A 15,104-nucleotide genomic window follows, 5' to 3' on the forward strand; every position below is an offset into this window, starting at 1 on the left:
ACGATTTTTTAGGCATTAACATAAATAACCGCAAAAATACGTATGTATACATCGTAATCATGAATAAGCCACTAACAATTATATTTGTATTTATATTTTATTTTTTTATACTAACTCGTATGTGGAAAATAAATCTAAATCATAACGATTAAATGTGGTTATTTAAATCAAATAATTTAAATATAATAATATAATGGTACAGTATATAATATATATTATATATTATCCTATGGTTTATTATTAAGTTATTTTTCTCAGTTTCTATTAGCTAGGACAACCTAAATGACCAATCGAGCATTGGGACATACCTTTATAACCGGAACGAATAACAATCCTAATTCCTAGGTATATAGAACGGTATATTATGCACTTAATGATAATCTATTTTTCATATGAAATTTATATACCTATGTGCTATTATAATAATAATATTTTTTTATAATTAAATTAATTTATAACCTATAATGCAATTAGTATTAAGTATTTTTATTATACGAAGTCACTTATTGGTAATTTTTCATCATTTAGATCTTTTCTTTAGAAATATAATAATATTAAATGCTTATATTTGATTAAATTAAATTTTATGACGTTCTCAACTTCATTTAAACAAAATTAGCCCATTTCGTTAAGTAGTAATGAATAAATTATTTTTGTCCTATGTGAAGTTAGTAGATAAGTATCTATATAATGTATAAAACATTACTCATGGACGTTATATTTTAAAATAAAACTAAAACTAGCATCATGTTACAATCAACGTTACTTCTTTTTTACAAACTATATATACCTACCTACCTATGAAAAAATGTATTACCTACAATGAAAAATTACTGTTAATAACTAATATTTTAACAAAATAATAAAAGCACTTAATTCGGCAGTGTTAAATGTTGGTAAAAATAATTTGATCATAAGAATGTAAAAAATATAATAATGATGAAAAACCCTTTATCATTAAAAAAGAATATGTTTAAAATTTAATACAGATATAAATATACACATTGCACATGTATCTAACATTTATATTTAGATGTAGGTACACATTTTAATGTACCTATCTACTACCTTTATTAAAATTTACTTGGCATTACTTTTTTTTTTTTACATAATTCATGTATTGTTTTTTCTTAACATCACTAGTTTCCACGATTTCGCCTAGAATAATTTATTTTAGTCTCATTTAACGCAGACAAATAAAATAAAATACGGGACTACGTTACATTACATTGTTTTTGCTGTTTGCGATAAGTGCGAGCGAGCATCAGCACCTGTGTGCGGTGCCGTTGTTATTAGTAATTACTTATTACGAGTATAAAAAATAATTATTGTAGTTTATATTTAATAAATAAATCCTTACACAGGTTATTCGCCCATCTGTATGTATGTTTCGTACATCGTATAAATTGTCTTCTGAACGAAATATAAAATAGCTTATCGATAATATACTTGATCACTTTATATTAATATTAAATTATCGTTTAATATTATACTTACTTAAAATCACACGAGCAGATAATTTATATACTTATTTATACATTATGTATATTATATTCCTGAGTTATTTCATGAACTATATTTTTAATTTCTAAAATATTATCAGGCCATTAAGTTTGTTATTGTAACGGGACAATCCGTCTTTGAATAGATATTACCTTCATAACGCAAATAATAAAATTATGATTTGCGTTTATGGAGGTAATTTATGCTATTTGTTATCATAATTTATTTCGCGTGTTCGTTTCCCGCCAAATGGTACATTCGTGTTAAACAAAAGTTATGATAACAATAAATTCAATAGCATTTCATTTTGGATGTATTTTCAATTTTGTATTCTATCGGTCGGTTCAGTCGTCAGTGTTTAGTTTTTTCGAATTTTGTTTAAACAATTAATTGGTGAAATTAAATACTTGGACGGTAATTGATTTGTGAGTATTTTGGTTTATTATTATTACAAGTGCTTGTGTATGTAACTAAATGTAATATTTTGTTAATATACTCCTCTACAGTGCCAAATTTTATGTTTTTTGACATATATACTATCCAAATACTTGGAAGATTTGTTCTGTAACTCCTATTATTAAATTGAATCACCTTTCCAATGTTACCCATTTCCCTCTTACCTCATTTTTCTAAGATTTTTAATCAGATAACCCTTACAAAAATAAAAGTTAGTTTAAATCACATAATAATTTATCAACTACACAGTTTTTAGTCAAAAAGTTAACCGTTCTAAATAATGTCGTATATTGTATTTATGTCTAACATTAGATAGCTTTGATTTTAGTAAAGCATTTCATTTAATTGATTATAGTTTTTTACTTGGTGAGCTAAATACCCTTGGAATTACTAATCAATTATTATCTTTGATACACTTATATACTAACTGCATTTTTAGAGCATTATAAGTATCAAATTGTGCTATAGATCAGGCGACTATACTGACAAATTTTAGATACTTAACAGATTTTACCTTACAAAATGTTCTATATTTTAATTTAATCTTGGTTTCAGTCTTGATTTCATAAGTAATTGGATTTTTTTTAACTAAGGTTATCAATTTAAAATTGTATTTGTAATAAAATTAATTAGTAAAGTTTTATTCATCAACTTTAAATATCAAATATATTGAAAATATTTTTAACAAACAGTCGCAATTTAAAAATTATTATTCATGGATATCTGTATATATTTTATTTTGTTATCATGGAAATATATTTAAATAATTGTATTGATTTTGAAATGCTTATAAAATGAGCAAAATTGTAATAACAAGTCACAATTTCTTAACCAATTCGATGACATTTTTATGTACTTTGATACTATCATTATATTTATATTAAAAAAATTAAAAAAACTTAAATAAAATTAATATTATGTATTTTATCAAGAACGCTTTTATTACTATCACCATATTATATGACTAAAATTGGTTTTAGTGTAGAATAATTAATATTTATGAAAAGTAAAGGGTGAAATAATAAATTTACATCACTAGTCAATATCAAATATCTGAGTATATGCTTTTTTATTTAACATTCTTGAGAACCGCTAATCTACACCATATTAACTGTAAATTTTATTATTTAAATTAATAAATATTTTTTTGAATGGAAGGTTTATCTGAGTGATAATGAATTTTACACCAAGCAGAAAGAATGTAGCTTTAGAAGGACTTAAAAAAGCCTCTTGCGATCATGATTTACAACTTTATCGCGAAGTTCCTGACATTAATATTAATTTGGACGAATTTGAAGAATGGGCAGTTGAAAGACTAAAGGGTAAGACAAAAAAATTAGATATAAAAATAATATGTATTGTTTTGGAGTTTAAAATACTAATCTATGATTAATATTCTGATTAGTTTTACAAATATTGGAACAATTAAGTTTGAAAGGAAATACAAATAATTATGAAGATTTTACTAAATCCGTAGTTCAAGAAATAAAGAAAGAAGGATTAAAACATATGTATAAATTGGTATGTATTTTATACTTAAAAGATAAAATATAAAAATAATAAGTTCTAACTTATAATATTAAATTTTATTTCTGAATAAAATTTTTAAGTATTTTTTTTTAAATATTATCTACTGTTATAACTTATAACTAATAAGTTAATACTATTAAAATATGAGGATTTAAACTTTTACATACTTTATATTTGTAGTTTGAAAATTATTAATATCTTTAATTTAGTCTGTATTTATATTCTTCAAATCCTTTATTTTTAAAAAATATTATAAATACCTTGAAAATGTGTATTATTGTACTAAATATATTTAAAATCTAATGTAACTGTTATTTATTTTATTTAGATTAAGGGTGGCATTTATAAGGATTACAATGAAAACTGTGATGCTAGAAAAAGAGATTTATGTTCACATTTTATTCTTCGACTAATTTATTGCAAAACTGATGAGTTACGGAAATGGTTTATCAACAGAGAAATAGAACTGTTCAAATTACGTTGGTCACTTCTTTCAAAAGGAGACAAACTTAAATTTTTATCAACTAACAACACTAATTATTCAGCAGTAAGTAATGTAAAAAAAAAAAAATGTCTATAAGAAAGAAAATACAATAATACTGTACTAGACAAAAAAGAATAATTGTTTTTATTAAAACTTCAATATATTATATTTATTATAATATTTTATGAATACGCCAGATTAAATTAATTATTTAAGAGTTTTTATTTTATATTTGTGTAATTGCTATTCTAGCATTTGTTTAATTATGTTATATGCTGATGTAACTCAACTTATGCGCATTTGATATAACACACTATATCATATTTTTATTAAATAATACATCATATCATGCAATCAATTGCCTAAATTTATTGTGATTTATATCATATATTTTTATAAATCATTTGTAGGTTAGTGAAGAAGAACATCAAATGATGGTTGATAACATGGGCTCTTTTGCTACAGCTGGAAACAATAATGAGTATTTTAAAGTTCGCTGGACACAAGTATTGGATTTAGTTCGTAATAGAAAAGTATATCTCTGTGATGGATTTGCTTATGTCATACAAACTGATGTTATCTCCGGTGTTTGTCAAACATTTCGTTCAGAACTTTCTCAAGAATTAGTAGTGAGTTTTTCTTTACAGTTTAATATGATTTTATTTAAAAAAGCACAAAATATTGAAATTATTGGTATAATAAATTGTAAACTACATAAATGTTCTTTAATATATATAGACATATAGTACATATTATATAACTTTTAGTTTCTCTGGTATTAACATTTTTTAAGTTTTGTTTATATATACATTGTATTAAAATTTAAAACTATTTTTAAATGAAAATCTTCAATTTAAATGTATTTAAATGTCTAATTGTATTATAATATATTTTTAGAAATGTTTTCAAAAATTCAGTGTTATTAGTGAAGATGAACGATTTGGTGCATTTATCAAATATTTACATCAGTCCTACATGGGTAAAAATTATTCTGTCACAGAAAACACGTCTTCTTTATCTATTAACACTATTGATCATGTAAGTATTTTATCAAGTTTATTATTATGTTATATGACATCTGCATTGTCGTGTTACTGAAAAACAAGTTAATTCTCATTTTGGTTTAAATAAATAATTTTATTTTACATCTCCCATTAAAGATTAAACAGTGATAGAATTATTATGTCACTGTTATTGAGACTTAGTAATAATAGTAACTATCAATAAAACTTAAAAACATTGTCTATTTTTATTCTTTGGTACTGTGTATCTATTGGTGAGATGTAAACTAACTAGGAAATATGAAATAATTTTAATATTAATAATGTAAAACAAGACATAAAGTTATTCAATTCAGAGTATTATATAACACATATTTAAATTTCATGTTTATATGTTTTACTTAACTGAAATGACCTGGTAACAAAGGAAGCAATGAAATGAGACTGGTTTGGCTCATGTATATGTTGCAGGCTGAAGGATTAATATTATAAGTTTTATTAATTATTTAAGAATAATTAAACATATATGGTGAAATTGAGATAGTAAAAAATGAATGTAAGATGACTCGCATGTGTAGGATATAATGGTATGAAAAACCATTACATCTATATTTTATTTCAAATTATACATTTTTGTGTTAATTATCAATTTTAAATGTGTCAAAAACATTTATTATACTTACATCATTTTTACACATTTTGTATAACATTTTGATATTGATTGTTAGAATAGAGTGAAATTGGGTTTCAACGAGATATCTGTGGTTTATTAACATTTATTTTAAAGTTTTAACTCTGCCCTTTGAATCTTGTTTTTGTTATTGATGAGGTTTAGTTTTTTTTTCATAATAGTATGCTGTTTCTGTTTTGAAAATAATATATTAAAAATGTTGTATTTCATAATTAAATACATATACAGCTAAAAATATTTTTCAGTATAACATTTTTTTTAAAAAGTAACAGTTTTTATAACGTATAGGTATAGTCATCATATATTTTATGTATACTGAAACAAAATGTTAATATTCATTAATAATACAGAAAAAACTAAAAATGAAACATGTGTTTGGGATATATGTATAATATTAATTCTATTAAAATAATTAATGTAAAAATATGTAACTATTCATTTTTTGTTTTAAATATTTTAAAAATTAGTCTTCAAAGTCATTTCCTCTATGTATGAAACGGTTGCATGTAGTTTTGAGGACCGAACATCATTTGAAACATCAAGCTCGCCAACAGTATGGACTATTTTTAAAAGGAGCAGGATTACCGCTCGAACAAGCTTTGATATTATGGAGATCAGAATTTACCAAGAAAATGGATGCAGATAAAGTAAAAATGACTTGATTTGTATTTATTATTAATGATGATTAATGTTTTTTTCTTCTCAATTTAGTTTGATAAACAATATAGTTATAATATAAGACATAATTATGGCAAAGAAGGAAAAAAAGTAAATTATACACCTTACAGCTGTATGAAAATAATTATGGGCGCAGTGAGTTTGGATGAATACCATGGTTGCCCATATAAACATACTAGTAGTCAAGCTTTAAAACAATTACTCGAGGCTTCTAATATTCCAACTCAAAGTATGAGTGTTTTTAGTTATATTATTATAGTGAATTTAACATAAAATTATTAACTATTATCAACATTTTTGTGTTTAGGTGTTCAGGAAATTTTAAATTTGTCTCAAAATGGACATTATCAAATCGCTTGTACAAAATATTTTGAAGCATTTAATGGTGCACCACCTTCTTGCACAGCTATCAATCATCCAAACCAATTCTTTGAAGAAAGTCAAAAACTGAAAGGGATCAATAATGGATTTTACAATGATTGTAAGTGTTTTTTTTTTTTTTTTTTATTTATTTTAATATATTTCAAGCTAAATCTAATGTACATATTGCTATGTTAACAGCTCATATGAATGATTCATCTGTGATAGATGATATTGACAATACAGAATTTGATCAAACAATTGTTGATTTTGTTGATAAAATGGATTGCGATTAACATGCGAAACAAAAAAATTAATTTAACATTTGTACAATAATATATTTTTTTTATCATTTTTATTTTTATTTTAAGTATTACTCAAAAACTGAATGGGTTATTCAATTAATTACAATAATTTTTTTTACTCAACATAAGTAAATACAAATAATAAGTATTTGTACAATATATTGTTTTACTTTTAATAAAAAATTTATTTGAATGATTGCTAGCTAATTAAACTAATTTATACTTATGCAAGCATCATATAATATGACTTATCGTGTGCAACTAAATCTTTTAGATTTTAATATTTAAAGAAATAAATGATTTGTTAAAATTTTTTAAAAACTAGAAAGTAGTAGCAAATTTTAATATATAAAATGTATAATTAAAAAAAAATACCTTAAAATTAAAAAAGTATAAAAGTATAGTTATTAGAATATTAGTTATTTTACGAAAAAAAAAAACAAAACAAATTTTAAAACTTATCAGTAAATATAAGGAAGTAAATTTCAATACTATAAATTAACAAGTGCAGAAACATTATATTTTCTTCACAATAAAAACAATTTTTATTTTAACAAAGTGTTAAAATTTAAAAAAATATTTTAATTATCTAAGTAGTAAGTACTATAATTTAAATTTAGGATATAAATTATTTTTTTTAAATTTATTTAGCAACATATAATTTAACTATAATAATTTTATACAATAATATAATAGAAAATATGAAGAGGTATCTAGAATTGCCAATCATTTAATATTTGTTTAATTTGTTCTGTCTAACAATGCTTTGAAGTTAAATCTCTTCAAGAAGTTATGATAGGTATAATAATTGTACATCAAAAATTATCTTACATTATGCAATTTGAAAGTTGGCAACCTTAGGGTTATTGCTAAAACCTCATCATCCTATAATTACAATTGAGGAGAGTACATCTTAAAAAAAAAAACATATACATTATTTATGAATACATTACTGATTTTATAAACAATTAATCTTAAATATTATAATTATTCAATAGTTTATTGAAGTTAGTTTTCAGTAACATGACTTAAGTCCATTGTATCGAAAAATTGCCTCTCCATATTTATGAGTAATAACGATTTATAGGTGTCCTTGTTTGTTATTGATTCCAAAGCAGTTATAACTTTTTTTAATTCAGAAGAGGATTTTTGAACAGGACAATTGGTAGCTGGAATGCATAATGCTATTTGTATCACTTTAGAAATTTGTGAAAAATGTTCTTTAAACCCATCTAATCTTATAAAAGTACTAACTCCTTTAATAGTAGTTGGGTAGTCTGGATTATTTATTACATATTTAGGAAAAAGCTCAAATAAGTCAAACGATTCGCTATCAATGTGGAATGTTAGTTCTCGGTATTTATATAGTAGAGCTTCAATTTTCGGTATTCTATTTATTCTTCTTTCTGAGATTGTATTTAAAAAGTCAAAATTGAGTGCCAAATCATTGTAAATAACAATTCTGTTATTAAATTCAGATTGTATTTCATCTATTATTGAAAAGTAAGTGTTGGTTTTAAATCTTTCGGCGTCATCTATATAATCAACAGGAAATCTCATTTGTGGTTGTTCGACATAATGTTTGTTATTGAAATGTAGAATTTTAGATTTTTGAAACGCACGAGTCTTAAAATCCATAAATTTTTCATTGGTTCGAAAATTATTTAAATGATTTACTAGTAATTGATAAATCTCAAGAATCTCGTAGAAATTAAATTCAGTAGACACAAGTAAATGTAACTTATCTTCAAAACTTGTAGTTAGTTCTATAATTTCTTCCCAAAACATTGCTAAGATACATGTTTCCAATCTTTTAATCTTCACCATAATTATAAAAGCTTGAGTACGAACTTTTTGAGGAAAACTCAAGTTTTCAGATATTTGAAACAATGCGTTTACAATTGTTGACCAATTTCTATTAAGGTATTGGAGCAATTTATTTTTCGATAAATTATTAATTTCAGGCAGATTTTTTAATAAAATTTGTATCTCATACCATTGGGTTTTAAAAGACGATAAAAAGTTCAATAGTTTATCAATTGTTGTAAGAAAATTATTTCCTTCACAGAAAGTAGATGCTGCCTTAGCCATAACTGAACTTAGAGAATCCGATGAACATGGTAAAATTTCAGCTAATTTGTTAATTGTTTTTAGACTACTCTTTAAACCAGAACTGTGTATAGGTAAATTACTATTAATATCGTATGATAGTCCCATAAAACCACTACGATACAAACTATATTTGTCAAGTACCATATGGATTATATCCATTATTTGCAAAGCATTATCTGCTTTTTTATTTATAATATCCAGAAACCGTTTTACTGGTATACCATCATCATTAACATACCGAATATAAATCGCTGATTCATCAGTGTCTGGCAAAGAATCAATATATATTGAAAAATAATCAGCTTCTAATAGTTCTGTTGCAATTGTAATCTTAATTTTTTTGGCTATTAAAGAAATTATTTTCTCATAATATTTTAATGAATGTTCAGGTGTAGGGAATATTGGAAGTTTATATTTATTAATTCGTTTTGATACTGCTTTATGTATATCAGCAATATACTTAATTGTAAAAACATCATCAGGAAATTTCTCAGGTACGTGGGACTTTATAACATAAATGACTTCATCACAAATATTTGTCAAATATTTATTTTCTGAATTTTCCCTTTTTCTTTTCCTTTGATCCATTGCAGTTAATTGTCTTTTTTACTGCAACTCCTTTATTGTCAAAAATACTTATTGAAAAATCTCATATAACACCATGAATCATCTATAATTGATACAGCTTGATCAATGCTAAAAAAAAAAAAAAAAAATTATAATTAATAATGTCGAAAAAATTAAAATTATTTAATTAAATGATTTTTAGAATATTTATACCTAGAATGTAACAATAACAATTTAATTTTTTTTAAGACTTATTATTAAATAAGTATAATATTTTATTATTATTTAAAATTTAGAATTAAATACCTAGTGATTTTTTTTTTTATTTTAAAAAGAAACAAAATACCTATATTTAAAAAGAAAATTTAACACAATTAAAATTTGTGATATTTCATTTGCAGGGCACAATTTGAAACCTCCTATAGATAACAGATTTAGTATCACTGATTTGATCTCAACATGGTTTTTCAACAAATAAATTACCATTTCATATCTATTAAAGTGATTGGTACATAATAATGTTAGTATATGAAATAATTAACACAATATTTGTTATTATACTCATAATGTTAGGTTTAACAAACTTTATTTTATTTATAATTAATTATTCTTTAAACACGAAAACTCTAAAACATAAGCTGGAATAAGGTATATGCAAATATAAATAATTACCTATACTAAATTATGTAAAGAGAGATCTATATAAGTTTAATTCAAAATCTTAAGAAAAATACTCATTAATTATTTGTTGATAAGTTCGAATAATTAAAGTATAAAACATAATTATTAAAATAGAAATATTTTTCCTTATTTTTAAAATTAAATATGTAAACCAAAACACAAAAACTGTTTATGTAAACTTTACATAAAATTCAGCTCCCATACTAACTTTAACATAAGTCACCTTACTTCCCACCAAATTCTAGACAACCTCACATGCAGATTCAAACAAAAGTGGTGTAGAGACCTCTTTTATTTAGACTATTCATCAATAATAATCCAATTAGGTCATTGTGTCATATTTCATGTTATGTACAAATCAATTTATCATTATTACTTGTTGTGTTTAATTGTTTAGTTGTAAATTTTGTTGTTAAAATAAAAAATATGATACCAGTTAAAAAAAAAAAAATTAAGTAAACAATAGTACCTAAGTTTGTGTTACAGTCTGCAAAGGCGAGTTTAATACTTATATTAAATACCTACATGGCGAAATCTTTAATGACTAATTGGTAAAAATTTGAAACAATATTAATTGATAATTTGTTACTTGATATTAATTATGCAGTAACAATTTCTATATCAATGTATTTAAACTAAATCAATTATAGCTTGGAATAAAATTAAAACTTTCACGACAAAAAAAAAAAATTGAAAAAAAATTAAGTAAAATACATTCCTTATATACAAATATATACAAAAACAAATTCTTTACCAAAAAAATTTATTCAAGAAGACCTGATAAATATTATAGAAGATTTTCGTATTAAGCGGATTCAAAAAAAAAAAAAAAACATCTGGAGAATAAGTGTGTAGATGAAGTTAGAATATGACTTTTACAAAATTAAAGTAAAAAACTGTTGTGCTCAGTTTTTGTTTGGGATACTGAAGAACTTTTGATACAACATTTACAGTTTCCAGAATTTTATCAATGAAAATTACCCTGAATAGAAATTGAAAATATCATATTCCATATGAACTTTTAAATAATTTGCTTAAAATATTTTGTCTTTATATAAACATTTTAAAATATCAACGTAATTATGTCGAATAGCTAATAAAGAATCATACCTTGATAAGTGATAACCAATCAAGAGTACATAATATTTTTAATGTAACTAAAATATTTGATGACTCTGAAGATAATAACTGCCAAAGTTTAATATTGTTTAAAAAAATGTATAAATTTTTTCCATAAGTCTAAAGAACGTTTTTACTTTTGTTAATTCATTACATCGTTTAGAACCAAGTTAAAATTATGTGAAGCGCAATAGATAATTTTGCCAAATTTTGTTTAGATTTTAACCTAGCCTGGACTCCTAAATGTACACCATTCAAGTTGGTTCGTGGCATTAGCATATATCTCACTCACACACATGTGTGATACTTCACTAATACACCCTGCTTAGAACTATTTATTAATTAGCTATTACTTATTACGAATTAGCACAGCGGAAATAACAATATGAGACTAGAAATAATTCCAGTGTAAAATAAAAATTATTAAAATTATTACAATATTCGAATTATCACTAAGTAAACTCTATGGAAGAAAAACCATTACTTTTGGATTATTATACCACGTGATCATATAAATTGTGACTCTATGTTATAACTCTATGCATTTATGTGTTTGAATTTTATATTTACGCAATCCATCATAGACGAAAATCCAGAAAATAATAAACAAAGCTCCTGATCGCGAATTTTTTTACACTTTAAGTATACGTATGCGCAATACAACTTAAATATTTTGAATAGAAACATCATTTATTTTTTAGATATTTGGATACATTTTTTTTTTTAAACGTTTTTCGTAAAAAATTCTATTTATAAAACTGACTGAAGTTAGAGAAGTCAACACGTGAGTTTGGTATACAAAATTCGTGTTTAACAACATTTCCAGTTAAAATCACTGGAAATAAAATAAATGCCAAATAAATGTTTACTTTACCTTATCTGTTTACAAATAATAATATAATAATAATATCATACGTCATCCGGATGAATATATCAAGTATGGAATAATGTTAATTCAGTTGACTGCTATAATATGATTACAATTCTAACCATTTTTAAAGTGGAAATTAATTTTATTTTTCAATAATTTTAATGACTATTAGATAATAAGATAATATAATTATTAAGAAATAATAAAATAAGTAATTAAACATTATTTTTTTTATTTCGTAACTGTAATAATCAAATTTATCTATAACGAAACAGTTATTCTAATAATAGTAATATTAATATTATAAAACAAAATAAAATGTATTTAATTAATTTATCTTATACATTTTTTAAAACTTTCACCATAATGTCCTTAACATGATTCAAGTTGCCTCAAAATTTCAGTCGTAGTTACCGCCTTAATCAATACTGTCAACTAAATAAAAATTATCATATACTCGAGATATTCATCTGAACGACGTACGATGTTATTAAATTATTATTTGTAAACGGATAAAGCAAATTAAACATTTATTTTATTGTTTCCAGTGGTTTTAACTGAAATTTTGTGTCAAACACGAATAATGGCATAAATTCAAATGTGGACTTCTCTAACTTGGTCAGTTTTATAAATGGAATACAACTTTTTATATGAAAAACGTTTAAAAAAAAATGTAAGTTGTATTACGCATGAGCACACTAAAAGTGTGAAAAATCTGAAAACTATAAATAAATGTGTATTCAAGTACCAACTAAGCCCTCTAAAATATTCACTTCAATACAAGGTCACCCAGCTGAGATATTTAATAGGACCTTGAATCGTGATCACACTATATAATAAATTAATAAATAATATAATGTTGATTTATTAGAATTTTAAGCCTTCAAATTCAAGGTGTATCACCTACGATTACCACTGTCGAAATTTGTATACAAACATTTAAAATGTGTTAATATTCAATTTCAGTTTCATTTAATTTATTAGGTACTATAAGTATTAGTATTATAAATGAGCAGTTAATTTTCAATTTTATTTCAATAATATTAGAATGAAAACATTTTTCAAATTTATAACTGTCTAAATTGAAATATTTTCAGTTATGACACACACTAACTCAAAATTAGCATAGAATTTTTTAATTCTTCTAATTCAATAGTTTAGCATTTTTATTTTAAAATGGTTAATATATTATTTATCGAAATTCAATTACATTATGCTCGAGAATAGACATTATCCAAAAAAAGGCTGATTCTAAGCTATATACGATTTAAAATTGGCTTTATAATTTCAATAAGTTTTGAACACATGACCGCAGTTTTTCAAGCCATCTGATGAATCAAAAACTGGTGAAAGTAGTTAAAGTTAGGCACCAAGACACCTACAGTCACGGTTCAATGATACCTGTGTAACATGCTACACCTACCAACTTACATGTGTATGTGTATATATACTTATTTTAAAATGTTATCTGTTAAAAATGTTATATTCTTCCAACTCGGTAGAATTTCCTAATTTTAGGTGTTATTTTACAGCGTATTAAAATTTATTTAACAAAAAGCTATTTAATGTATTTTCAATAACCATTATTGTCAAGTATTTTAAAATGTTTTTACTGTTTTTTAAAGTCATAGGTTGCTTTCACATAATTCAAGAAAAGTAAGTATAGTATTTATGAGTATATGACCGTTAATTTTGATTACCTTAATAACTCAACTCACATTTGTTTTTCAGTAATAAAATATAAAAGAATAAGAGAGATAGATATGCAATATTTTCTAGTAGGTAACAATTTATCACTTCACTGGTTAGTATAGCAAACTATAGCAATGAAGTAGCAGCAGGTAACATACAACACGACTTTGGTAAATATCTATGTTTTTTTTTTAATATTAAACATGATGTTATACAAATAATATAATATAAAATTTATCTTATAAATATAAGACAAATTATAAAAAAAGACTCGAGTTTTTCTATCAATTCCAATTATATTGTTAAATAAATTGATACGCAAATAATGTACGAAATTTAAATGTAGTGAAACGTTCATAAGTCATAATCCAAAAATCAATGTGCAACTCGCTGATTCGGCCGTATCTCGCGTCTCGCTATATGGTTCCATTTCATCGAACTTATTTTTGAATATACCTAGACAAGGCCGTAACTGGAGTGGGGGAGGGTCCAGAGGTCCAGACATTGAAACATTTTAGAGGTGAATATGTGTTCAGTACCTATTTTACAAAATATGTTGGATCCCAACCAAAACTTTTTTCAATTCTGATCTGGTTAGCTCATATAACTTATCGGAATACACAGTGTAAACATTAGAAACTATCACGTGAGTATCACAGTTTTCAATGCACTTTCAATATTTTTTATTCAATATTTTATTAATTTCAAAATAATAATTATTTAAAACAAAATTGTATGGATACTGATAATAATTATGCGACACCTTATGACCAGGACAAACTTCATTTTATTTTATATACTTAATAATCGGGAATTAATCAATTGATAACGAGTTAAGTTTAGTACTAAGACCGTTTCAAATGGTACATTTTTCACTACTATGTTTTAAAAAAATAAATAATTTAAGAATTATACGACGAAATGAGACGGCGAAAAAATGAACAATAGCAATGCGTAAACGATACGCCATCTTATTTATTAATTGTATTACAATTAATTATATTTTTAGAACCTTAGCGATAATTTTTATTTTTTTAAGCGACCATTACGTCAT

At 23.9% G+C, this 15,104-nt stretch overlaps 2 protein-coding genes across 6 annotated transcripts in view; one reads left to right on the forward strand and one right to left on the reverse strand.

Moving 5' to 3' along the window:
* Nucleotides 1-1,799: 1,799 nt before the first annotated feature.
* On the forward strand, nucleotides 1,800-7,032 carry LOC112596497 (DNA primase large subunit-like). Its single transcript, XM_025342214.1, has 10 exons — nucleotides 1,800-1,928; nucleotides 3,118-3,281; nucleotides 3,365-3,480; nucleotides 3,818-4,036; nucleotides 4,384-4,602; nucleotides 4,871-5,011; nucleotides 6,133-6,312; nucleotides 6,377-6,572; nucleotides 6,651-6,824; nucleotides 6,905-7,032. Exons 2-10 carry the CDS (start codon nucleotides 3,134-3,136, stop codon nucleotides 6,997-6,999), a joined length of 1,488 nt encoding a protein of 495 aa, XP_025197999.1. The 5' UTR covers nucleotides 1,800-1,928; nucleotides 3,118-3,133; the 3' UTR covers nucleotides 7,000-7,032.
* A 690-nt stretch (nucleotides 7,033-7,722) lies between these two features.
* The window catches only part of LOC112596496, a 33,033-nt gene continuing 25,651 nt past the window's right edge, over nucleotides 7,723-15,104 (reverse strand). For all 5 annotated transcript variants that reach the window (XM_025342211.1, XM_025342209.1, XM_025342210.1 and 2 more), the window contains one exon: nucleotides 7,723-9,816. In XM_025342211.1, the coding sequence (XP_025197996.1) occupies nucleotides 8,017-9,708 (1,692 nt within the window). In that variant the 5' untranslated portion in view covers nucleotides 9,709-9,816 and the 3' untranslated portion in view covers nucleotides 7,723-8,016. The remainder of the gene's footprint in view (nucleotides 9,817-15,104) is intronic.

Source organism: Melanaphis sacchari, unplaced genomic scaffold, assembly GCF_002803265.2.
Source record: "Melanaphis sacchari strain LSU unplaced genomic scaffold, SCAv2.0 Contig323_pilon_pilon, whole genome shotgun sequence".
In the NCBI taxonomy this organism is placed as follows: Eukaryota; Metazoa; Arthropoda; class Insecta; order Hemiptera; family Aphididae; genus Melanaphis; species Melanaphis sacchari.